Here is a 24,651-nt window from a genome sequence, read left to right as displayed (position 1 = left end):
TGACAAAAATTGAAAAGATGATACTATGTATGGCACGATTTTAAAAATAAAATATATTTAATAAAATAACTAAAATTGTGAACTAATGATTTATAGTTTAAATAGTATAAACGCTAGACATCGATTATGCTAGGTTGTGGATTCTATTCCTCCCACAAATACTTATTAAAAAAAAAGGAATAGATATTAACATTTTTCTTTAGTTAAATTTTGGTTTATTTATAATCAGCTGAATATTCATCAATCCCATAAGATAAACAAACTTTTTAATTTGAGCATTATAAATATAAAAGTTGTTATTTTAATTTGAATTGTCAATTTTAAATGCTAATACTATTTTTTATTAGTTTTTCTTACTTTTATTATATTTTCTTAATTTTATTTAATAAAAATTAATGATAAATTTGTTTTTAATTCCAAAAAATAATTGATATTCTAAAAATATACTATAGTTTATAATATTTAAACTTGTTAATGAGCTATATTTCAATTGACAATAAGCTATATTCGAATACTATTGTTTACAATTAAAAATACAATCAACCCTTTTAATATTTACTGAAATATTATTTAAATCCTCTTCAAATAGAAAAATGAATTGTACAAATCCTTTAAAAATATTCAGTTTCATTAATTATATGATTTTTGTAATAAAAACTAATTATAATAGGAAAAATTCTTAACTAGACACAGTCCATCAAAAATACATAAACCTAACCAATCAAATATTAAAATAAATAAAACGAGAGAAATTTGTGTTAGATTTTCTAACATTTTAGTCTTAAGAAAAACAATCAAACCGTATAACTCTGCTCCCCCTGAATTAAAATTATAGTTCTACCACTAAATTAGATACACTACTGATTACACAAACATGTTCAAAAAAAATGAAGGTAAGCAAGAAATACAGCTTAAGGTAGGGGAGGTGCAGCCACAAATAGTGGACGGAAACAGCTTCTAAACATACCACAGCAGCACATAAACCACAAACTGCAAATTCAAATTTTTAAGTTTGTACATTTCTCATCCTTTTCATTAAATATAATAAGGTAAAAGTAAATGCTCACCATGAATCCAGGAGACCTCCCCTGGCCGGAGCAGGAACGAGGAGTGGTACAGTTGAAGGTGGAGGAGTATCGTCCATCGGTGAACTCGAGATGATTGAAAATAACACTCTTCATGAAAGGTAGATATGTGATACAAATTGTTTTTATATTCATTTACCCTTTCTTCAAGTTATCTTTTAGCCCTAACTACCATTCAAAGATTGATTTCAAAAACTGGAAACTGGAATCTCAAAGAACCAAAGCAAACCCATGAAATTTAGTTTTTTTTTTTCCAAAATCCCGCCAAAGTTTAGTTAGATTTAAAAAAATTTGGGTTTTCAGATCAATTTGATTTTGAACATAAAAGAAATTCAGTTTAGTTTTACTACAAACTGAACCGAAAAACCGAACCAAATAGAAAAAATCAACCGAAACGATTACTTCTATTGGTCATATTAGATAGATCCATTTCAAGGATTTGTTAGTTATTCTATGACCATTTCATATTCAACAACAATGTAAATCCACACTCAGAGCAACAATTGAGCATCAAGGCAAAGATCATCAACCAAACAAACAATTTCAATTGTCTACAATTCTTTTTTCTGTACATATAAATAAACTATTATATAATCAAGGCTATATTAACAATTAGCCTGTGATCTTCTTTTTTTTTTTTTTACCTATTCTCTCTTTCTTTCTTTTTCTTTAAGTAAAAGGAAACATAAAATTTCAAATGTAAAAGAAGAAAATAAAATGGAAAACTCCTCAAAAACTTTCTTGCTTCCTCTCTATTCAACAAACCAAAACAAACTTACACTTACTGTGTGTGTATCTCAGTCAAGGAATTTTAGCATTTCCCATCCGAAATGTTTCAAATCGAGGTTCTGTTAAGTCGACAGCTTCTTCATCTGTGGCATGCCAACTTCGGGATTTTGCAGTCGAGAGGAGCAACCTCTCAATATACTCAGATGAAATAGTATCCACTTCCGTGATATTTTGTTCGACGGAGAGACGATGTTCAACATCCAATGGAATACAGCTTTGAGCTAAGTGTTTAATCGACGTCTCTCGTCTCAGCTCTGCCACATCAACGTGACCTTCAACTTGTCTGTCAGAATTCGGAACGTTTGACTCCATTTTCATGCTTCGTGTGAAAGACATAGACATCTGCATGACAGAGATGTAACTGAGTTAAAATTATTATGGTATATTCATATAATACTTATGTTGATTTCTATGGTTAGTTCAGAGAGTATTATCTTGGTCAATACTTGAAACCAAGAGAAATTATCAACTAGAAAGAAGTATCTGGCAGTAGGGGTAAACTGGATTAACCGATCTATTTTGGTTAAAAGCCTAAGTTAATTTGATTAGTTATGTCGGTTCGGTTAATAAAACAATTCGCTTCGGTTGCGGTTTGAAGTTTTAAAAATTATTAACGGAATTAACCAAGTTTTTTAATTTTTTTTTTATTGATTATTATTCTATATATTTTTATCGGTTCAACCAAATTAACTAACTAATTTGGTCGGTTCAGTTTTATATTTATATGGTTCAAGTAAATTTCGGTTCGGTCCGATTAAAAATCAAAAGTAATTCAGTTAACTCAGTTTTGGTTAAATTGGTATGTTTTAAATAAACTCACAGTTTGCTCACCCCAATGTAGCACGAACACGGATACGGAGAAACAGATACTTCAACACAGAAACGGCGAAACAATGTTAGTTTAAGGTTTCCTACGTTAAAAATGAAGTTTTGTGTGAAATGCCAAGTTTTTAACAAGTTTTTTCGAAACAGAAAAAGTTGATTGAATGAAGTGTCCCAGCTACTTAGCTCACCCCTTTCTAACAATTTAGCTTATGAATATATTACCTGAAAGATATTTCCAGGGATGTTTCTCCTCCGAGATTTATCTGGTACAATAGTTGATAGAATTTGTACAACTTCACTCATGGTCGGTCGAGCATCAGGATCCAATAGCAGACATTCTTTAGCAAGGTATGCCATTATATACATCTCTTCTTCTGGGAAATCCCCTTTCAAACGCGGGTCAGGCAATTCTGAAATTACTCGTCTACTGTCATGCAGACAAGGAGTGGCCTGAATATATAAGAAAGAAGTATTGACCATATCAGAAATTTAATTAACGTTGCACTTGCATATTTGTTTCTTAATAACAACATGAACATTTCTTAATGGAACTGAACTGACAAAATCAACCAGCTAGTTTGCTCGGTTTGAAAAAAATTTAATTCTTTAGAAATTTGGTTTGGTTCGATTTTTAAAATAAACAAAATTTTGGTTCGGTTCATTTTGAACCGGATGCACACACCTAGCTGTAGCAGTATTTCTGGTAGCCAGAAAGAAAGACAATGCTGTCAAAACAGATTATGCAGCATGCGGTAAGGGCGTAAATGCAGGCAATATAATGTTTGAAGATGATTTACTGTACCCATAAAACGAGGCTTTCTTCTCCTTTTTTCGTTGATTTATGGATAGGTGGTCGACCAGTGATTAGCTCAAGAAGCACTACACCGAAACTAAAAACATCAGACATAAGAGATGCTCTCCCAACCATTGCGTACTCTGGTGCAAAATAGCCAAAAGTCCCCTGCATTCTTGCTGGAGAATTGGAACTGCTGGGAACACCATCCGCTCTTAAACGTTTAGCCATACCTAGATCAGTGAGCTGCACGTTTTAAATTTGAAAAAACACTTCCACAGTTATCACATGATCAATTTGGAATTTGTAAACATAGAACGCAATACTATATTAGACTCTTACTTTGGCTCTCCAATTTTCATCCAGGAGGATATTTGTGGACTTGACATCTCTGTGCAAAATTCTCGGAGCAGCCGCTTCATGGAGATATTCTAAGCCCTTTGCAGCTCCTATTGCAATTATAACACGAGCTTCCCATTTTATGCTTTCTTCTGAAACTCCATCCAAGCAATCCCTCAAGTTACCATTTGGCATGTACTCAAAGATCAGCAACCTCTCAGAATGTTTCCCTTGGAACTCTGAGCAGTAGCCAAGCAAAGGCACAACATGACAGTGATGGAGTCTTGATAATACTTCAACCTGAGCAAAAAATGTACAAAATTCACTTAGAATACAGTAATTACTTGCTGTTTTCTGATTTTCATTTCACAGTTCAAGCAGAAAGAGAAGCCGTTCTCTTATTATCATTTGAAAGAAATGGAAAAGCTCAAGCGAGTACCTCTTTTGAAAAGAGAGAATCGGCATCAGGGCCTCCCTCAGCTGTAAGCCGCTTGATTGCAACAATTTTACCATTTCTAAGCTGACCACAATACACGTAGCTGCTTCCACCAAGTCCTATAAGGTTTGCATTTGAGAATTTGTTGGTTGCTTGTTCCAATTCAGCGTACGAAAATCGGATGATGGTGCCTTGTATAATATTTGAATTGCTCCTGTACAAGGAAGAAGCCCGGCGAAAGCACCCTGAGAAATTGGAGAAAAATTTCAAAATAAGAAGAGGATTGATCAAACTTTAAATAACCATCTGACCGAATATAAAAGATCGGAGTCGTAATATTTGTCACGTACCTGATATAGGATTAAGATGGGAGTCAGTACTAACTCTGGCTTCTGATACTGAAGATGGCTTGAGACTTATTAAATTAGTAGCACTGTTGTAACTTGTTTCTCCATCAGAAGTTAATATCGGTGACTGGAAAGGGCTCTTGTCTTTCCGATAGACATAGCATAGCACGGAAACAAGAAAAGCTAGTGTTGTAAGTATGACACAAATTAGCAGAATGATCACAACAACCTTGCCAGAAAAGTGTTTTCTTTTTGCTCGAGCTTGGGAAAGAGATCCTGTTAGAAGCAAGAATACATTATTAAATGAGCCCACAAATCTTGATTCAATTAAGTTGAGTAATAAGCTAATCTGCTCTAGTAATTAAAGCATCAGAAATTAAGGCATGTCTTAAGTACTTTTGTCTAGCTCATGTGCGATGCAGGTTACGAGAAGTGGAATAAAAGAGGGGTAGACAATTAAATGTAGTCACCTATTTAGTTCTCTCATTCCAGATGGAAGAAATGCCAACATCAAATTCCAAATGCATTTTAAAGTTGAAGTATGCATATATACTGCATTACACCAGTTAATTAAACATTAAGTTACACAGTTGAAACAGAAGATTCCCCAAGTTCCAATTGATCGTTGTCAGATCATACGTGACAAACAGAGTTCGTAATCTTTATTTACTCGGTAAAATCAAATGCCACAACATTGTCCTAGGAATGAGACAAGTATGGAGCAGGACATATGGTAATTGATTCACTTCCTGATGTTCAAAGACATAATAAAAGCATTTACTAATTGATAAGCACAAGATGCTAATGTCATAAAAGTGGAAGATGTGAAGCCGTAATATTCCATGGCTGATAACTAAATTGTTAATCATGAAAAAGCAACATATGGATTTTAAGCAAAGTGGAAAGGCAAAAGGGGAAGACAAAATAAATCAAAGAGAAGAAGAAGAGTACCAGAAGTACAGTTGCAAGCCGTGAAACAGGTGGAATCATGATTACCAGAGGCTATTGTAGGAAATCCATCTGCAGCGCATGTGCATGTCCATGTACCTTCCTTTGAACTTCCAGCTATTGGAAAAGAGACAAATTGGTTAAAGATAATAATAATAATCATAGCTGCAAATCATGACAAAATATAACAGTCAATTTTCATATGAACTCTTAAACATTTTTCAACCACGGATATGAACTGCACAGACATGACATACATGTGACAGATAACATGTCTGTTGAAGTTAAATCTCAAAAACAAAAAAGTTATTTCAGAATCTAAGTTAGTCAAACGTAGGGATTCAACTCCAAAGTTGTTTTCCGAAAAAGACATTTCATGCAAGAGGGCCCGTTGTGGGAGGGAGAAGTTTGATTGCAGATAGACTGCAATAGAGCCTTTTATTAATAGTTGTCATAGAAAAGGCAATCAATCTACAGTAAAGTTCCAAGTTAATTACATCAGGAATACGAATAACTTGAGTTTCACAACGTTTTACTTCTTCGACATGGTTTGCCATAGCCAGCAATAAATTTTAAAGCTATTCTTGCTTGAGATGTTGAGGCATATTTTTGTTGGCCTAATCCAGTTACTTGTTTATCATACATAGATACTTTTGTAAGAATGAGAATGCAAAAACAATATCAAACACTAACTACTTTATCTCAAATTCTCAATATTAATTCAGAACTTATGGATCAGCATATAGCAACCAACTCTGCATACCAGGATTGCAATCACAGGAAGTAGAACAGTTGGATTTAACATAGGTTTGATTTCTTTGACTTGACAGAGAACATGTACATATCCAATTGTGTAGGCCTGATGTAGTCGAAATATCATCTGGACCACCAATTGGTAGAAGTTAAATTCAACAGATAAATAGTCTATATATTTTGAAATTTAAAAAAATAAATGGAAAACCAAAACAAAAAAAAAAACACTTTTACTGATACTTACCACAAAGACCTTGCTGAATCCAAATTAAACCGATGAGAAAAGCAAGGGCAACTTTCGCTTGAAGCTTCATTTACTCTAAAACTGTCCATCGATTAAATCGCCAGTCAAAGATGCGTACTTTATAACTATTATCTTCAATTAGTTCAACAAATTAACATTTTGAAACTACCACTTAGAAATACAAATATCAAGAATAAACAACAGAAAAAGCAAAAGCAAAACACTGATAAACTGATGTATATAGAAACATGAAGGTAAAAATGGAACCTTCATTAGGACAAAGAACTTGCTCTCTGAACTTCTCTGATCTTAAACCCTCCAATCTGCAACGGATAAAAAACAGATTTATACAAGTTCAAATTTTACAAAATAAAGAAATAAAAGCTTCTAGTAATTACACTAACCACAAGTTTACTGCTACCTAAGCCCAACAATTAGCACAAACTAAACACAAAACTTATCAGTAATGCTCTGAACTAAACATTGTTCATATGCAGTTCTTGAAAGTAGCATCTAGTAAAATTAGGCACTGCATTAAATTATTGACATGGATATTGATTACACATTAATGGAGATTTAGAAGAAGACCCACCAAATATTAATTAACACAAACTTGAGTGTTAGTAAAGAATTGCCAAATTTACACTACTTTAAGAGTAACATTTCATTGACAAATATATTACCTGAAAAGATAGGGCGGTCGAATCCAATGTAATCACACTCAGACTCAGCTAGTCACAGTCAAGGATTGATTTGTAGCATAAACCCAGTAAAGTAATAAATATAGAAATTAAAATAAAGATTAGCTGAGTAAACAAAAGAATCCAAATTAGGGAATTGAAATTGACACCATAAAAGTAATATACTTCATAATTATAATAATTATGATTATGAAATTTATTATTAGACAATTACAAAAAAGATAAAAACTCATACACCAAACTATACTACACTACCTCATGAAAATAACACATTTGCAACCAAGAAAATGACCCTTCAACCATTTTCTTTGAGATTTTTTAGTATTTTAAGTAATTCCAAAAAGCTGAAAATTTTAAAATGGTTATAAAAAAAATAGACTTGGCTTCAAAGACAAAATTATGTAAAGAAAGAAATTCAACGACCCACTGGTGGGTTGAAGCTGTGTCGGTTGTTATAGTAGCTGTGTTTGAGCTTACAAATCTCAAATTACAAATTAAATCTTTAACCGCGTAAACGGAAATTTAATTTAATTACGATTTCTATTCATTTTTAAAAAGTTGTTTATAATCCACCTCCATTCAAAATACTGTTATATTCGAATTTAATTTTATTTAATTTTAAATTTTAAATTAATTGGTTTTGTTTTAAAAGTTTAATTCAAACTCGGCATTTAATTAATTGAGCTAAACTGTAATTTGTAAGTTAAATAAAATAGTGAGTATATTAAATTTAGGGTCTGTTGGTTCAACTGTTTCTTATAGCTGGTAGTTATAAGCTATTGGTTGATAGCTGATAGTTGATTGACCATACATGTTTTGGTGATTATATGTAAAATGACCCTAAAGGGCATAATTTTTATTTTTATTTTTATTTATTAAACTATAAATATATTATATCATATAAAATATAACAAAAATATTAATAATTATTTTTTTATAAGAAATAATATTTAGTTTAAATTTTTTTTGATATTTTTTTTTGATAAATTTATAATTTATTTTTAAAAATTATTAAAGTATAGTTGTTTTAATATAAAAAAATAATTTTATGTAATTTATAAATGATTAGAATATTTAAAATTAATTTAAATAATTTTTTATATTAAAAAAATGATATAATTTAGTAGGGGTATTTTTTTCTAAATAATTAAAAATATTGAAACAGCTATTAGCTGTTGGCAAAAATCTCCAAAATTGAGATTTTCAAACAGCAGCTGTTGTAGGTTTAAAAGGCTCCAAAAAACTCTTAAAAAATTCTCAACAAACGCTTTGGTATACCTTTTTAAAAAGTAAAAGCTAAAAGTTATACCGAAAAACTGAACCAAACATCTCCTCAGTATCTTGATATTTAATTCAGCTTTAAACTGTTCAAATTTAAATTTGACTCAATTAATATAAATTTTTAGGTTTAATGTGTTGAGAAAATTAGAAACTTATGAATGAGTTCAACTTTAGTCAATATTTTAAAATCGTCTTATTTAGCCTAATTCGATATTTGTTAAGTCAATTTTAGTTATTTTAAAAATATATTTAATATTTTTATCTTATATCAACCATATCACAAATAGCTTAATATTTTTTTGTCATTTACATGAAATTGACCATCTTTCGCTTAAAAAAAGACATCTTTTCACACTCTTGGTACAGGAAAAAAAAGAGTGTCATTACATCATTTTAATTAAATATTCACCTGTAAGGCTATAATGTAACAACATTTCAAAAAAATATCTATAATTGGTAATATAAATGTTAAATTGAGCTAAAAGTTATCCGTAAAGTTTATTTTTTTAAGATATTGAGCTAGATTTTTATTAATGTTAAAATTAAAAACATTACTACAATCAGTTGTCTACCTTGTAAAAAGAGTATAATTTTAAAATAAACTCTCAGTAACATTTTGATTTTATAAATGAACCAAAAACAGATGGTGATAAATTGACTACTTTCATAGTATTATAATGTTGGATGTTAAATTAAATAATAAAGGGTTAATTTCAATAAAATACCTAACGTTTGCGAGTTTCGTCAGTTATAACCGAACCTTTTAAAATTGTCTAGTTTAGCCATTTTTGGGATATTTAAAACCTTTTCTAGCCATTCGCGAAAAAATCAAAAAAATCGTCATTCGTAAATAGGTTAAATTAGCCGATTTTGATTGATTTTTGCTAAAAAAATGTTTCAAATATTCCATATCAATCAAAATCGGCTAGTTTAGCCCATTCACGAATGATAAAAATTTTGACTTTTTTCGCAGATGCCTAAAAAAGGTTCTAAATATCACAAAATCGGCTAAACTAGACAATTTTGAAAGATTTGGTTATAACTGACAAAATTCTCAAACGTTTTGGTATTTTATTGCAATTAACCCAATAATAAATCCCTTATTTTATTTTTCCTTTTGGCCTTTTATCTTGGAGCGGGGGTAGTCACGTGACTGTAGAAAAAGGATGGGAAAGATTGGTATTGACCGTTGATTTGTTAATGATGTAGAACCAATAGCCGTTGAGCTGCAATTATTCTTATCCGACAGTCAATTTTCGATTAGAGTGCTTGTTACATTATTCAAGGGCTGAGATCAGAGACAGTTCACTTTATTTTCTCTTACTAATATTTTAGGTCAATTCTTTTCCTATTAGTATTTTATTGCAATAATTTCAATTCAATCATTAATTAGTTTGTCTTTATCTTAGTAATATTTTGTAAGGTTAATTACTAATAAATTCATAAGATTTGCTCCGAAAAACTACTTCCCACATAAATTTTTAAAAACAATTGTTTCTCTTTTCAGTTTTATATTTTAGCTAACTAAAACCCCTTTACAGAAGAGAGTTTTAATTAAAAAAAACATAAATATAAATAAAAAATAGTCTTTTTCAAAAAAATTATGAGAAAAAATAGTATTTTTGACTAAATCTCATGAAATAATGGTAATTATTCCTATTTTCTATTCACATTTTTATAGTTCTTTCTTTAAAATTTCTGAAGATCACTGTGTTTTTCTATTTTTTTGAACCACTTCAAAATCCATAAATATATATCTTGGGATAAGAATGATAAATTCTATATAATTAAAATCTAAGAAGCACAAAAATTTTATTGTGTATTCTGTTTCAAAACATTTTAAAAAGTTTTCAAAAATTTATAAAGAAATGTTTCACACTGTCTTGGAAAGAAAAAAAATTAAACAGTTGTAAAAAAATCTAAAATTTTCTCAAAAAGCAATTTTTTTTATCAAATACCAAATATTTTTATAATTCATCTATCTTTTTATTTTCATATTGGATTTAATTATATTTAATTTATTTTATTAATTGGCATAAATGTACAAATAAAATTTAATATATGTAGCATTTAATTATTCATATATTTCCTCCACGTCATGTATTCTTCATTTTAAGAAAATATCATTTTTCAGTGTTCATTTTCTAATTTTCATTTCCATGCTACTTAGAATAAAACTAAAATAATGCATGCAACAAAAATATGTGTAATTATGGTGTATTTCTCTATTCCAACTAAGAAATATCACCCATGAAACAATTGTTGCCAATAAGAGTGGCAACCTTTTTGTCAAATCTACTAGTAATTTAAATTTTTTTATGGTTTACTGGTTTTAACTAATTTTTTTTTTCAGTTTTACTGATTAAATTATAATTTTTTTAAAAAATTATACATATTTTAATAATAGTTAAATCTACTTGATAAATAAACTGAATCTAATTGTACTCTGATTATATATTTTTTGTAATTTAATCAGATGTCTAAAATAAAATTATATTTAAAGGATATAAAATGAATAATATCAGTTGCACTAACTCACTAAAATTAAAAAAAAAATCATTTCAATCAGTTTATATAATAAAAGTAAAAGCATTTAAATCAAATTTTAAAAAAGAAAGAAAAGACAAACATTTGAATTTCAAAATTAGTAGACTATTTTAAAAACAAAAGTTTAACAGGGATCAAAATCTGCCTATGAAACAAACATTGGTGCATAGAGTTATTGGAAAGAATGAAAAACAGTTAAATGATACTACTATTATCATATATTTAAGACAAGAATCCACCCCCAAAATATTCCACAGTTAAGAAAAGGCTATACCCCCCCTTCCTTTTAAGGAAAAAACCCCAAAAGAACACCAATTTTTCCATATGTACACATTAACCCCATAATTGAGACTATGTGAAACCCTCCTGAAACCTCACCATTTTTCTCTTAGTACCCCCATCTCACCTATCCCCCAATTTTCTTATTCATTTACATTACCATATCAAAGAAAATATACCCACAATTCCAATCTATCCCATTCTAAGCAATAACAGAAAAACAAAATGACAGCAACATCATAAACAAAATTTAGGCTGGCTAAATGGTTTTTGCATATAGAATATATCAATATAGGTTGAGAAGATATGGCTGCCATGTCTACCTTGGCTGCGGCCTGGCAGCTGGAAATGACAGCGCTTGCCTGAGTTTCCGATGAGACGACGGATTTCCTAACAACATAGTCTGTGACCGTGTTACCATGTCAACCATGGATGGGGTTTGGTAAGCTTGAACGAGGCTGGTACTGTCTGTTGAATCACCTCGAGCAGTTGCTCGCTGCCACGAGTGTGAGCTCAAACCCGATAAGACATAAGCCCGTCCGGATGTCTCGTATACTTGACGGTTCGCCATCCTTTCTTGCATCTCCTTTAGTTCAGCACATAGTGCAACACACAATCGGTCACCAGCTTGTGCGGACACAGTTTCCGACAATGACTTGTAACAGATGTCTAGGACGGAGACTGCACGAGCTAACTCACCATTTTCAGCAGCAGTTCTAGCCTCAGCCATGACCTCTGCAGCATGAAGTCTATTTCGCTGCCTATCCACTTCCATCGACACTACTTGAGCTCTAATCAACTCTGGCCTCTCGATCTTCACTTGACTCGCTCCTTCCAAAGTCACAATTTCTTTTGTAATTGGATCTTTATAGGCACATCCAACCTTCAGCAGCAAAGTCTGATCGCAGTTCCTATCAACCGGAACATTAATTATTGCCAAAAAGTCTCTTTCTTCTTCAGCATATAGGTCTCCAATATCAACATAACCGATTTTACCATTGCCCGCAACACTGGTTTGATAACTACCTGCTTTTATGTAAGAAATTTGCACACTAGGGTGAACGCCATCAACTTTAACCTGTACATCCTGCACTACCACACTCAAGAGGCCTCCAATGCACTGAGCAAATGCATCTTGAATCACATCCTCAGCTTCTATAAATGAAAATGTGCCCCCAGATATCTCCGAAATTGAATGCATTGAGGCAGCATCGTGGTCCGCACCAAACCCAAATGAATGCACAGGAATCTTTATTCCGGTGCCACCGTTTCGATGAATAGAATTTGGAAGAAGAGACTTGTAATCTGCTCTAGGATTCCTTCCACTAGGACTAATCACAGTATATGTGTCCTGTCCATCAGATAATAGTATTATACTGACAACTGGATTCTTCCATTTTCGATCTACTATCACCTTAGCGCCTTTCCTCAGGCCTTCAGCAATGTTTGTTCCGCCATTAGAGATCAAAGAATTAACAGCCTGTAAAGCCTCCTGCCGTCCAGCCTCATTCATGCAACGAAGAGGAAAAAGGCGGCGTGCTGTTGATGAGAAGGCAATGACAGAAAGCCGGTCGGCGGGGCCAAGGTTCTGTATTACGAAACTCATAGCTCGTTTTAGCAAAGCTAGCTTTGTACCTGCCATGCTACCGCTAACATCAAGTACTGTAACAAGGTCAACTGGAGCGCGAGAATTTTGAGAATTATTATTTTGCCTTCTACTCGTAACAGGGGCTTTAAGATGTATTAGCACATAGAAATTATCATGAGAGACTGATCTTGAAACAGCTGAAACTTCAGGATATGTTTTGACCTCTACAGTACCCATGGAACGGCTATCACTTGCACCATCACTGGCAGATTGGTCTGCATGCCCATTCTCATGCTGCTGATTTGAGGCCTCATCATCATCAAAGGTGGAGGGTTCTTGGGCATGAAAAAATGACGAGACATGCTGGTTTGTGTCCAGCCGAGCAGGAGGTAGGCGTCTTAGAACAGTCATCCATGCATCATCTGCTGGCCAGCCAGCTGCGTTAATTCTTGGCCTTCCATGGGAGGTATCAGATACTGGGTTTTGGAAAGGAACTTCTTTCCACTTTGCTCGGCAAACTGGGCAAATCTGGTTCCCGTGTTTCACATTAGAGGTAATGCAATGGAAGTGGAAAGAGTGAGAGCATTCCGCAGTAAATATAGCATGGCCCTGCCCGGGTTTCATGTTGGTCAGGCATATTGCACAGGTGCTCTGCAAGTTCACAACAGTTGAGCTGATGAGAATTCAAGACATCACAAGCACTTCATACACAACAAATTATATACTAAAGACAGCTAAAACAATTTATCTGCATTTTATGACAAATCTTCAATGTCTAATTTTTAAGATCTGAGATTTTTAATCCTAATTGTAAATAATCATATATTAAAAAAATGATTTAATATTTTTACCACAACTTGAGAAAAAAAATGTGGGACCAAGAGGAATTTTCAAAATTCACATTGCAAAAACATGTAAATTTCAAATGTCACTATAGCATCTAATGTTGACCATTATCTCAGTGCAACTCATTATTGAGATTGGGATGAAAACCAATAAAAGAAAAGAGCTTTAGCATTATATAAGAGCCAAAATATAAAAGATAACATCAATCCAGCTAATCAACCAAAAAAGAAGTCAAAATTTGGCAGGCAGTTGCAAAGTATATAAATGCTAAAGTGTACACTTTAAAGGAGACTTTTCAACAGCAAAAAATCATTAAAGTACATACTTATATTTCAAATGCAGCAAAAAAAATACATAATGATATTTAAAGGAAAAAAAAAGGAACTAGTGGGGGCTAGCCCCCATACGTTTGTTCATTAAAAAATTAGGCAGTCAAAGAAAAGCATTGTAGATGACATAATGGCAAATTATACACAATCACTAAGGAGACTTTTCAAAGGTAAAGAATAATTAACTAGGCCTAAAGCAAGCCAATGATGAAGCTTAAAACAAAATACCCCAAAAACCAATGTAAATTAGCATATAAAGACTATACATTAAGATCATCAAAAGGAGGGAAATTAATGGGGTTTCTCAACATTTTCACATTTTTACAGCTCTTTAGTTCCCAAGCTTCTGAAGCTTATTGCAAGAAAAAAAGCTCAACCAATGAATGGTCCACAGGCTTTTACAAAATGGTAATCAAAAGCATAGAGAGATGAAGAAATAATAGTGTGGGTATAGAGTAGTAAAGTGGTGCTGAGCAGACAAGCACTTTTGCTAAGAAGAGGAGGCTACAGAAACAACACTGAGGTAGTGTAATACTTTTGTAATAAGCCAAAGTGAAAAATGGCTCTTTAAAGGAACTAATCCACTTTAATTTCCCCCCACATGAGGGACCTCTGCCTCATGGAGTTGAAAATAACATGACAACAACTGCCCCACCATCCTCTTCTCTTCACATATATTCAGGAATCACTCCCCACACCCACCATACCCCACCCGTCATTACCACATCGAAACTATTGTGCGAATTGGTGTATGCATGTATACAGCGGCGGATTCATAAACTTTTCATAAATTGGGAGTTTTAAATCATAAAATGTTGTATTTTATTATAATTTTATAAAGACGGACAACGTTACATTATTAAATACCATATGAATGTCATTATTTAAAAATTTAATTTTATAAGGTAGACAATTATCTACCGTATGTTCTATGGAGGGCCGTCCATGTCCATCCATGCATATACGGTACAAAGAAACAGTAACAAACAATATCAATATCGTTCAAAAATTACCCTTTTCTATGGATTAAGATATTTAAATTAGCTTTCTTACAAACAAATTAAACAATGAAAGTAATTACAAAGGTATCTATCAAACTTCAATAATTTTAATCCATTTAAATTAGCTTGTCCCTCCTTAAGAAATCTTATTACTCCATTTTCATTGCTATGACAATCAAAGTACATTGTTCATCAGGCAAAGAAAAACCCTTTTGCAGTACTCTCAGTCACCAAAAGCTTTTTTTAATAAGGATAAAAATAAAAACACAGAAAAGGTATATAAAAAAATAAAAAAAATCACGTGATAACTATAGACTGGAAACACAAAAGCCCCCGTTGAGATTCACCAATTCAGTCATGTTATTACCCAAAAATTAATAATAATAAAAAAAATCACAAACATTCTCAAAACCACATGATTATGAATAAACTAAACAATTAACATTAAGAATAAAAAAATATCCATTAATCCTTGATTTAATCTCATTTAAAAAAACTGACAAAGAATCATAAAACTCAAAAAAAAAAAATTGACATACCATTAAAAATGCACAAAAACCAAACACGTAATTAACATTAAATTGATGTATACCTTAGAGGATTTAGGTCCAGATTTGGAAGAGCGGAGACCAGAAGAAGAAGAGGTAGGAGTAGCGGAGCCACCGCGTGACACGGCGGCGGGAGAGTGAGAAACGGCGGCGTCAGAGAATCTGGAAGGATTATTATCTGGATCATTTAGAGGAGGAACATAGAGACACATGTTTAAACCAAGAGCAATTTTCACTTTCCTCCACTTGCTTCCCATTTCCTTCAGATCTACCATTTTTTATTCAATAACACCCCAAATCAAAAAAATATTGAATACCCTTTATTTATCAAGTGAAAATATGAATACCCACATAAAAACATGATTCAAGCAATTATGAACACTAAGCATTCTGTAATTTTCTTGGTCTTTTTTTCTTTCTTACCAAACAAAAGGTTGGGCTTTTTTATTTGAGAAATGAAGAGTGAAGATGATTGTTTTGGAAGTGAGGGCAAGGGGGTGGTGGAGGTGGTGGTGGTGGTGGTCAGAGGATTGATTGGGTGGATAAAAATGAGGCTTCTTTTTAGGAGAGGAATGAGAGAGATGTGTGCATGGAGCGAAAAAAGTGTTACTTTCCCTCTTCAATTCTAAATTATATATACTCTATTAGTTTTAAACTATTTTAATTATTCAATTAATCCATTTTTCTTTTTAATTAATTGCCGTCCTTGCTTTATTTATTTTTTGGGAAATGGTTATCAGTTTTTGTTTTTCAAAAATTAAAGGGTTAAAATACTAATAAAATATCAAATATTACGGGTTTTGTCACTTATAACCAAAATTTTCAAAATCGGCTAATTTAGCCCATTTTAAGATATTTAAAACCTATTCTATTCATTCATGAATCAAATCGAAAAATTTGTCATCCATAAATGTGTTGAACAAGCCGATTTTTATTGATTTTGCTAGAAAAAATTTCAAATGCCGTTTACTTCAAAATCAGTTAGTTTAACCCATTCACAAATGACAAATTTTCCGGTTTGATTTACAAATGACTAGAAAAGATTATCCCAAAATGGGCTAAACTAACCAATTTTAAAAAGTTTGCTTGTAATTGACCTGCAAATATTTTATATTTTATTGAAATTAACCGAAAATAAATTACGCGGTCGGTTTGAAAAGGAACAGATACTTTTTACACATCTTCTCAACTTAAAATGAAATTAAGAGAATACTAATTTAGAGTGATAGTCGTTAATTTTAGAAAGAGAAAAGAGGAAAAAAAAAGAAATTTCATATAAAATAGCACAAAAAATTATAATATGGACTTTTTAAATGGAACATACAAAAATGAGACATGTTCTTTTAAAACAAGATGAGGGAGTGTATTACAAATTAAAAAATGTCTAAATAAATTCAATATTTTGCGGATGAAATCAATATAATAAGTAATTTTTAAAAAAATCGTCTTATTTCTTATTTATAATGTCAATTATAATTATTTTGAAATATAAAGCTTAATACATAGTTTAACTATTCATCTTAATATTTTTGACATACCAGCTTCTAAATTTTATCATTTTAATTTCATAAATTGAAAATGACGTTCAAGCACGTTAATGTGGAAAAAATAATGATTAAATTGCCATTTAATTTGAATATCATTGAAATTAAAAGATGAGAGGTTAAATGAGTTTAAGCTGAAAATGCGGAATCAAATAAATAAAAAATATAAATATAAATTAATAATTTTTGACAAAAACATAATAAAGAACAATCAAATTCAAAGTTTTTTTTTTAAAATAAAACACACTTTGATATTTAGCTAAAAAATTATAGATTTAAGTATTTTTATTTCTAGAGTAGGTTTTATTCGTAGATTGATTTTCATTTTTAGAATATGAAAAATAAATTCAAATTCAAATTCAAATATTTTTTTTATTTTATGGTTCTCATTTTATATTTAGTATATTAATTTATTTTTCATTTTAAATTTTTTCTTTCTTTTTTTCAAAAAAGATTAAAAGTTATTTCTTAAAATTTTCAAATTATTTATTTTAAAAACTGAAGGTTTACTAATTAAATATAAAATAGAGAATTTTTTTAATTTCATAGTAAAATAATATTATATTAAAAAATTAGTAATTGAGATGTTGGCGAGGTTAAACTGAAAGCTGATGTATCATATAGGGTTGGATTAGCCCACTTTTCTGTAGGTTATATCTTCATCTATGCGGCTTTGGTATTTTTACTCATCTTCGTAATTTTTATCTTAAAAAAATGGAACTTAGATATGGATGAAATATAATGAAATAGAGCCATTTTGAGGTTCCCTAATAGAAAATAGACAATTTTTATTGACAAATAAAAAAAATGATTGAATTAGAATAATTTTTTTTAAAAGTTTTTTTTTTCAGAGGACAATATTAACTTTGTAAATGGGCTACCAAAATCAGTATTTTATATAAAAAGCCCAAAGTTAACTCGTCTAAATTTTTAAAATAAAGTTCGAATAAATACGAAAAAATCTTGAATCTTTATTTAAAAAAATTAAAGCACGAATAAATATTAAAAAATTTAAATGATTCAAATATCTATTTATTAAACTTAAAGATTAAAATACATAAAAAAGAAAACCAGTCAAATTGTATGAAAGAGATAAATTTATTGAAAAAAAAGTGTGAGATTTAATTTATTTAGAGATAAAGAGGTGGACATAATGTAATTTCTCCGAACAAACAAGATATCGCCCCCTCTGAATAATTAAAACATCGATGAACTAGAGAAAAAGAAAAAGTTTATTGAGAAACATAACATATTTCAATTTTTAAAACAGTTAAACTAAAAGTATAAATTTTAATATTATTGTATATTCTAATTTTTAAAGTTATCTCCATATTAATATAAATAATATTATATATTTTAACATTTTCTAAAAGTTATTCACATCTTGATTTCGTATTTGGTATCCGAATTGTTTTCAACTATCATTAATAATTCTCGAAGTCCTTTTCAATATTACACATGACAACAACAATAAGAGTAATCCTTTTGCAAAGTGGATATTTCTATAGTTTAATAAGCTGACTAGTTCTATTATATATATAAAAAAGAAAGTAAAAATGTATATTGCGAAAGAAGTTTTATAATATATAAAATATATGTATACAGTGAGAGAGGTTTTATTATATAAAAAGAAATATATATTGAATGCGATAACAACATGATTAAAATTAATTTTACAGTTTAAACTTAATTTGAAAAATTTTAAATAGGAAAATTGCAAAAAATACTCTTTTTTTTAAAAATATTTGCAAAAAAACTCCGCTTTTTGAAAAATTATTTTTTTTTACTTTTTTTTTCGAAAATTTATTTTTTTACTCTGACCATTCATAAAAATACTCCGTTTTTTTAACTGTTTTAAATTGTATTATAAACGGTTTTAAAATTGTCAATTTATAAATTTTTTAAAACTATAATAGAAACAGTTTTCTAAAACGGTTTCAAATTATTTTTTAAGTAACCATTATAAACCGTTTGAAATCCAATTAGAAACTGTTTTGAAACAGTTTATAAAACAATTTTAAATTGTTTTTTTTAAACGTTTGAAACTCTATTAGAAACTGTTGTATATTTTGAAACTGCAGAGTAAAAAAAATTAATTGCGGAGTAAAAAAAATAAATATTTAAATTCTTAGGTATGTTTGTAAACTTTCAGTTTTGATGTAATTTTGACAAATACTGTTAACTTTTTTAAGTATTTTTGCAAACTTCCCTTAAAAATATATAGTAAAAATATTCTATTTCCAAAATCTATAGATATACTACAAAAATAAAAAATATATAACAAAACTGAAAATCAAACAGAAGCAACTGAACCGAATCGATCAATTTTATTTGAAAAAAAAAACATATTTCTTTCAAATTTCAATTTAATTTAATTTCTAAAGAATTAAAAATTATGATTTGATTTAGTTTGATTGGAACTAAATGCAAAACCCCGAGTTAATCCCACAATAGTGGCCAAAATGGACCATAGAAGTCAATTGTTATTGCATTTTGATTATGAAAGAACAACTCCTTCATCTACACTACACTCAATTCAATAACACTAGGTTACCACTGAAGGAGGTCCAATGGACCCATAACTAATCATAAAATTAGGTTCATATATGGATTTTTTTCTTAATAAAAATGAAACAACTTTCTTGAAATAATGAAACCAAAAGGGTTTTAAAATTTCTGATAGTTTTGCTTTTGTGTCTAATATTATTAATAACATTTTAAATCACGGATAGACAGACAACCCATGACCTAAAACTAAAGATAATGCTAACCTTTAACACAACCATATAGAATTTAAGTAGATCCATGATCAATATTGAAAAAGCCGTCCTAATGTGAGAAAATAAAATGGAATCAGTCACCTAATAAAAAGAAGAGATTATTTTCAAAAGCTAATGCCTTGAAAACGCCTGATCTTTTAGTTCATTTTTAATCCTACCCAAACGTTGACAATTGGTCAATTTTAGCATATTTTATTTTCTTGTTTGAATTATACCCTTAAATATTAAATTGAGTTTTTTTTTGAAAAACGTTTAAAAAAAATTCAAAAAGATAAATTTAACACAAAAAAGTCAATTTAATATAAAAAGTCAATCTAATTTAAACTTTTTCCAAATGAAAAAAGGTAATTTTAATGCTTAAGGGTACAATTGAAACGAAAAATGCGAAATAGGGTAAAATTGACCAGTTTTCAAAGTCGGATAGGTGTCACGACCCAATTTGCGAATCGAGACCGAGGCTAGAAAATGAGAGTGGTAGCTCTGATACCCGTAGCAAGCATGGAACCACTCTAACTTTTTCGCGGACACATGTACAAAGACAATGCATACAAACATGTAAAAGTAATGACACATTTATGAAACAACACATTATCATATATGATCACGCCATCGATGCCAAATACAAACGATAATTGTGGGAATTCAACTTCAGCAATATCATACGTACTAGCCCATCTATCAATCTATACATAAACGCCGTTAACATAAACAACATCAAAGATGATCATACGATCTAGCGTAGCTTAACAAAAGACATATATAAATAGCAGGTATAAACATATACTAGACATGTAAAACTCTGCTATATTAGGCCACAACTGATCACCATATACTACTGCACTCTAAGGGAAACCATACTTGGTACAAGTCAAAGGACTCCCGGCACAAAAAGAGGATGTCTATCTGATCCGACTCTAATCACCTGAAAAGGGTAAACATCAACGGGGTCAAACTACGCTGAGTGAGTTTACACATTACTAATGTATTATATAAAGTAACATCGCATTTAAAACAAAACTTATATATACAAACATATAGTATAGTTCAAGCATTTGATCCGATCGAAACCCTAATCCCAAAACGAACCTGGACTAGGGTAGAATTTCTAATCATAATGAGCAAATACGATTTCTTATTCCTTTTGATAAGGTGCCGGGTTAGTCCAACCGAATTTAACCTTTACCAAGTGGTACAGTCCCGGGATAGTTCAACCAAGGTGACTAGTACCATTTCTTATATCCAAACAATCGATATGACTCCCGGGATAGTTCCACAAAGGTGACTCATTAGATATAGGTTACGGGATATAGTTCTACCGAGCTGACCTTGTACCTAAAGAAACAAGAAGAGTACTCTACAAAGCGATCTCAATAGTTCTATGACTTACCTGGACATTGGTGATCACACAACCTATTGACGCCCAATAGGTAGCTCGTTTTCCCGGATCATATACTAGTTTTCATAATCAAATATTCAATAATACGATATACAAATTCATTTATAACGAAAAATACTATAGCATGCGATGTAGTTTAATATTCATACTTATAATATTAAAACTAACTATTGCGTAATAATACACAAAAGTAAAGCGTAACTCACTAAATACGCTATTCAATCAAACGATACACTAATATGTCAATCTATGTTTCCCCGGATCTACTAACCGATCGATCTCGTAGCCCGTCGATACGTATGTTTCAAATTCAAATCATACGTACATTTAATTCATAAACGTCAACTTAATACCAAAACCCTAAGCTATAAACTTAGGTTAATTCAGTTTTGTCCTTACTACAATTATTGAATTCGATAATTTTTAATAGCTTTCTATCCTCAATCATTAACACTTATTATATTCTACTAATCGATTACCAATTGCTCGTCACTTAACTCTGAAACCTTAATATAAATGTCTAGTTCTATATCCAAATTTCATGATTTTTAGAGTCCAACAAGTGATTCCGAGGTAGGGTACGTCGTGTCGGGCCTCGACACGTGGTACCCGGCTAATGATTGGCTGGGCACGATGTGCCCTGCCTTCTCACGATGTGAGAAGGTAGTCTCACGTCGTGAGACTGAAAAACCCAGTCTCACGTCGTGAGACAGTCGTGAACAACTCCTAGAGCTGTTCCGACGCGTCTCCGACCTTCGGAAAGCTCCCAAACTGATTTCTTCATGCTTCCACATCATTTTAACACAAAACCCAACTCAAAACATATCAAAAACGTCAAAAATGACGTGGTTTCGGTTAGTTCGATCCGAACGCTTAACCTTTAAACCAAAACAGCCCCATAATATCAAAACCCTAACTCAAAAACTGATTTATTACCTAAATATTCTGCTTGTAGTTGATAGAGGATTGAATTCTTAATCCAACGGCACGAGAATCACTCGATTCCGTCAAGAAACGAAGAAACCGCGACGATTGCAAGTTTGATCGCTCAAAACCCTTATTTGTTACGTTTCTTACCCTCTGTTTTTCATTTCATTCAAATGCTAATGAACTACTTAAATTTTGACACTTACATATTATTTATAACCAAATAAATAATACGACTTTCCAAATATTTCCCACCGATAATCTTTTATTGGTCGATCTCGATTATTTTTTTATTAACTAATTTCAATAATTAATATAATACGGAACTTTAAATTTTATTTTAATAACTTTTCTTACCATTTTCTTTTGGTCCTAATTCTTATAATTTAATTAAATTATAATTATCAAACTTTCCATATTAGAACTTTCAAATTCAACCTACTCGGGTCTTGTCTTAATGTACTGCGTCGATAATCTTTATCCTAACAGATGCTTTTGATTTATTCTCGGCTAAAATATTTAAATTTCAATCCAAGATATAAATTTCAGTTTTGCTATTATACTGTTCATTTCCTTTTTATATCATCATTTCTTCCTTTAACCATTGCCGATATACAAATTTTCTTATTCAAATCCTTAATATGGACGTCCTACTCGATATTATTCTTTTCATTAATGTCCACAATTTTATTTTTTTGCAACTCCTGTCTCTCCCTGCAGGACACATTGCACTAGACGGCATTTGAACTTACATGGTATTACAGTAGGATTGAGAAGGGACTTAAAGGTCGGATATTTTTAAGATATTAGGCCTATTTTTAAAATACCTCATTTTAAAACATATTTACACTTTTTTCACTCATATTCCCATAATTTCCCCCTCTACCCTTATTTGAAACATAATATCAAAAATATAGTATTATATATGAGGGTTTTATCTCACTTTAGGTCATTATTCTCATAGCCGTCATATTTTCTCTTTCTCCTCACACAAATTCGTTCTTTCTCTATACTTCTCTCTCTCTATGAAATTTTTCTCTTCCTCTTCATTTTTCTCCCTATTAAATATTTTTCTTCCTCTTTTTTTATAATTAGATCGTCGCTTTCTTCCATCTCGCTGTAGCATGTATTCTGGTGGATTTATCATCCAGTTTATTTCACCGTCACGTTTTTTTAGTGGATTTCTCGTTTCCACGATTCTTCCAATAATTTTCTTGTCACATGTTTCTTCCGATGGATTCCTCGATGTCGTTTTTAGATTTTTTTTTATTTTTTATGATAATTTAGATTTTTTGTAAAGAGATTATTGTAGGTCTATTATTATTTATTTATAAAATTCTTTTATCGTTCATATAATTTTTTGTCTTTCTCTTGTTCATAGATTTGTTCTTTTATTTTGATACTACTGTTTTTGTAAAAATGAATTGATTTATGGTGTATTTGCAGTGTTTTTATGGTGTATTTATATTGTAGTGTATTTCTACTGTATCTATATTTTTCTTGTCTATTTGTAGCGTTTATGGTGTATTTACATTATTATTTTTTTGCCAAAGGTGTATTTAAATTGTATATATTTCTAGTGTATCTATATTTTTCTGGTGTATTTGCAAAGTTTATGGTGTATTTGCGGTGTTTTTATGATATACACTATAAAAAAAATATAGATACACTATATATACACCATAGATACACTATTAAAACACTATAATTATACTAAAAAACGCCATAAATACACTATAAAAACTCCATAGTTACACTAAAAAGACGCGATTAAAAGCGTCAGAAAAAAATTTCCAAATATTTTTTTATAGAAAAGAGCATTAATCAGTAAAAAGTAAAAAAACATATTTTAAAAATTTTAAAAAGTATTTTCGATTAAAAAATGACCTGTAAAATATATTTAAAAATAATATAAAATAGTGTAATCTAAGAAATTTTCTCTAAAAAGAAAATTCATGTACATGTATGTTTTCAAAATTTATAAATCTGTATATACATAGAAAGATATATTTTTTTTAGAAAAGAAAAAAATTGTGATATCTTTTTATTGAGAGATTCTTAGGTAGACTCGGTCTACCACGTCATCCGTGGACTGACCTATCATATTATGACATGTCATTAAAATAGTGGCATTATCGTAATTTCATTTATTACTTATTTACACTTTGAATAGTAATATTACGATAATGCCATTATTTTAATGATGTGTCATAATGTGATAGGTTTAGTCTATAGATGACGTGGTGGACCGAGTCTACCTAAGAATTTCTCCTAATTATGTGTAACGTATAAATTTTAAATTTAGAAATTAATTTTATGATTAAA

The 24,651-nt window shown here is 30.5% G+C and overlaps 2 protein-coding genes across 6 annotated transcripts; both read right to left on the bottom strand.

Moving 5' to 3' along the window:
- Nucleotides 1-1,145: 1,145 nt before the first annotated feature.
- LOC126653848 (receptor-like serine/threonine-protein kinase NCRK) lies at nucleotides 1,146-7,454 on the bottom strand. 4 transcript variants are annotated; one of them, XM_056104315.1, is made up of 12 exons: nucleotides 6,964-7,112; nucleotides 6,827-6,882; nucleotides 6,560-6,640; nucleotides 6,326-6,442; nucleotides 5,566-5,679; nucleotides 4,618-4,890; nucleotides 4,271-4,512; nucleotides 3,835-4,131; nucleotides 3,502-3,738; nucleotides 2,922-3,149; nucleotides 1,871-2,216; nucleotides 1,146-1,253 (listed from the first exon to the last, which is right to left on the bottom strand). In XM_056104315.1, exons 3-11 carry the CDS (start codon nucleotides 6,627-6,629, stop codon nucleotides 1,887-1,889), a joined length of 1,908 nt encoding a protein of 635 aa, XP_055960290.1. In that variant the 5' UTR covers nucleotides 6,630-6,640; nucleotides 6,827-6,882; nucleotides 6,964-7,112; the 3' UTR covers nucleotides 1,146-1,253; nucleotides 1,871-1,886. The 4 variants fall into 4 exon arrangements, with proteins under 4 accessions (XP_055960290.1, XP_050203791.1, XP_050203797.1 ...); XM_050347834.2 differs by lacking the exons at nucleotides 1,146-1,253; nucleotides 6,964-7,112 and adding an exon at nucleotides 7,243-7,454 and having other exon boundaries at nucleotides 1,589-2,216; XM_050347840.2 differs by lacking the exons at nucleotides 1,146-1,253; nucleotides 6,964-7,112 and adding an exon at nucleotides 7,152-7,170 and having other exon boundaries at nucleotides 1,589-2,216.
- Nucleotides 7,455-11,273: 3,819 nt separating this feature from the next.
- LOC126654717 (E3 ubiquitin-protein ligase WAV3-like) lies at nucleotides 11,274-16,289 on the bottom strand. 2 transcript variants are annotated; one of them, XM_050348671.2, is made up of 2 exons: nucleotides 15,724-16,289; nucleotides 11,274-13,606 (listed from the first exon to the last, which is right to left on the bottom strand). In XM_050348671.2, the coding sequence occupies exons 1-2, from the start codon at nucleotides 15,952-15,954 to the stop codon at nucleotides 11,687-11,689; spliced, it is 2,151 nt and encodes a 716-aa protein (XP_050204628.1). In that variant the 5' UTR covers nucleotides 15,955-16,289; the 3' UTR covers nucleotides 11,274-11,686. The 2 variants fall into 2 exon arrangements, with proteins under 2 accessions (XP_050204628.1, XP_050204636.1); XM_050348679.2 differs by lacking the exon at nucleotides 15,724-16,289 and adding an exon at nucleotides 14,397-14,678.
- Nucleotides 16,290-24,651: the final 8,362 nt, after the last annotated feature.

This window comes from Mercurialis annua, linkage group LG1-X, assembly GCF_937616625.2.
Source record: "Mercurialis annua linkage group LG1-X, ddMerAnnu1.2, whole genome shotgun sequence".
Classification (NCBI taxonomy): Eukaryota; Viridiplantae; Streptophyta; class Magnoliopsida; order Malpighiales; family Euphorbiaceae; genus Mercurialis; species Mercurialis annua.
This window is presented reverse-complemented; position numbering and strand designations above follow the sequence as displayed.

What these genes read in the sequence shown, in the direction of transcription:
- LOC126654717 (XM_050348671.2), bottom strand. Translation starts at nt 15,954, where the DNA reads ATGGTAGATCTGAAGGAAATGGGAAGCAAGTGGAGGAAAGTGAAAATT. An exon ending in CTGGACCTAAATCCTCTAAG is followed by an intron (nt 13,607 to 15,723) that starts GTATACATCAAT and finishes GTGAACTTGCAG; the next exon opens with AGCACCTGTGCAATATGCCT.
- LOC126653848 (XM_050347834.2), bottom strand. Translation starts at nt 6,629, where the DNA reads ATGAAGCTTCAAGCGAAAGTTGCCCTTGCTTTTCTCATCGGTTTAATT. An exon ending in GATTCAGCAAGGTCTTTGTG is followed by an intron (nt 6,443 to 6,559) that starts GTAAGTATCAGT and finishes TTGGTGGTCCAG; the next exon opens with ATGATATTTCGACTACATCA. An exon ending in ATTCTCTCTTTTCAAAAGAG is followed by an intron (nt 4,132 to 4,270) that starts GTACTCGCTTGA and finishes TTTTTTGCTCAG; the next exon opens with GTTGAAGTATTATCAAGACT.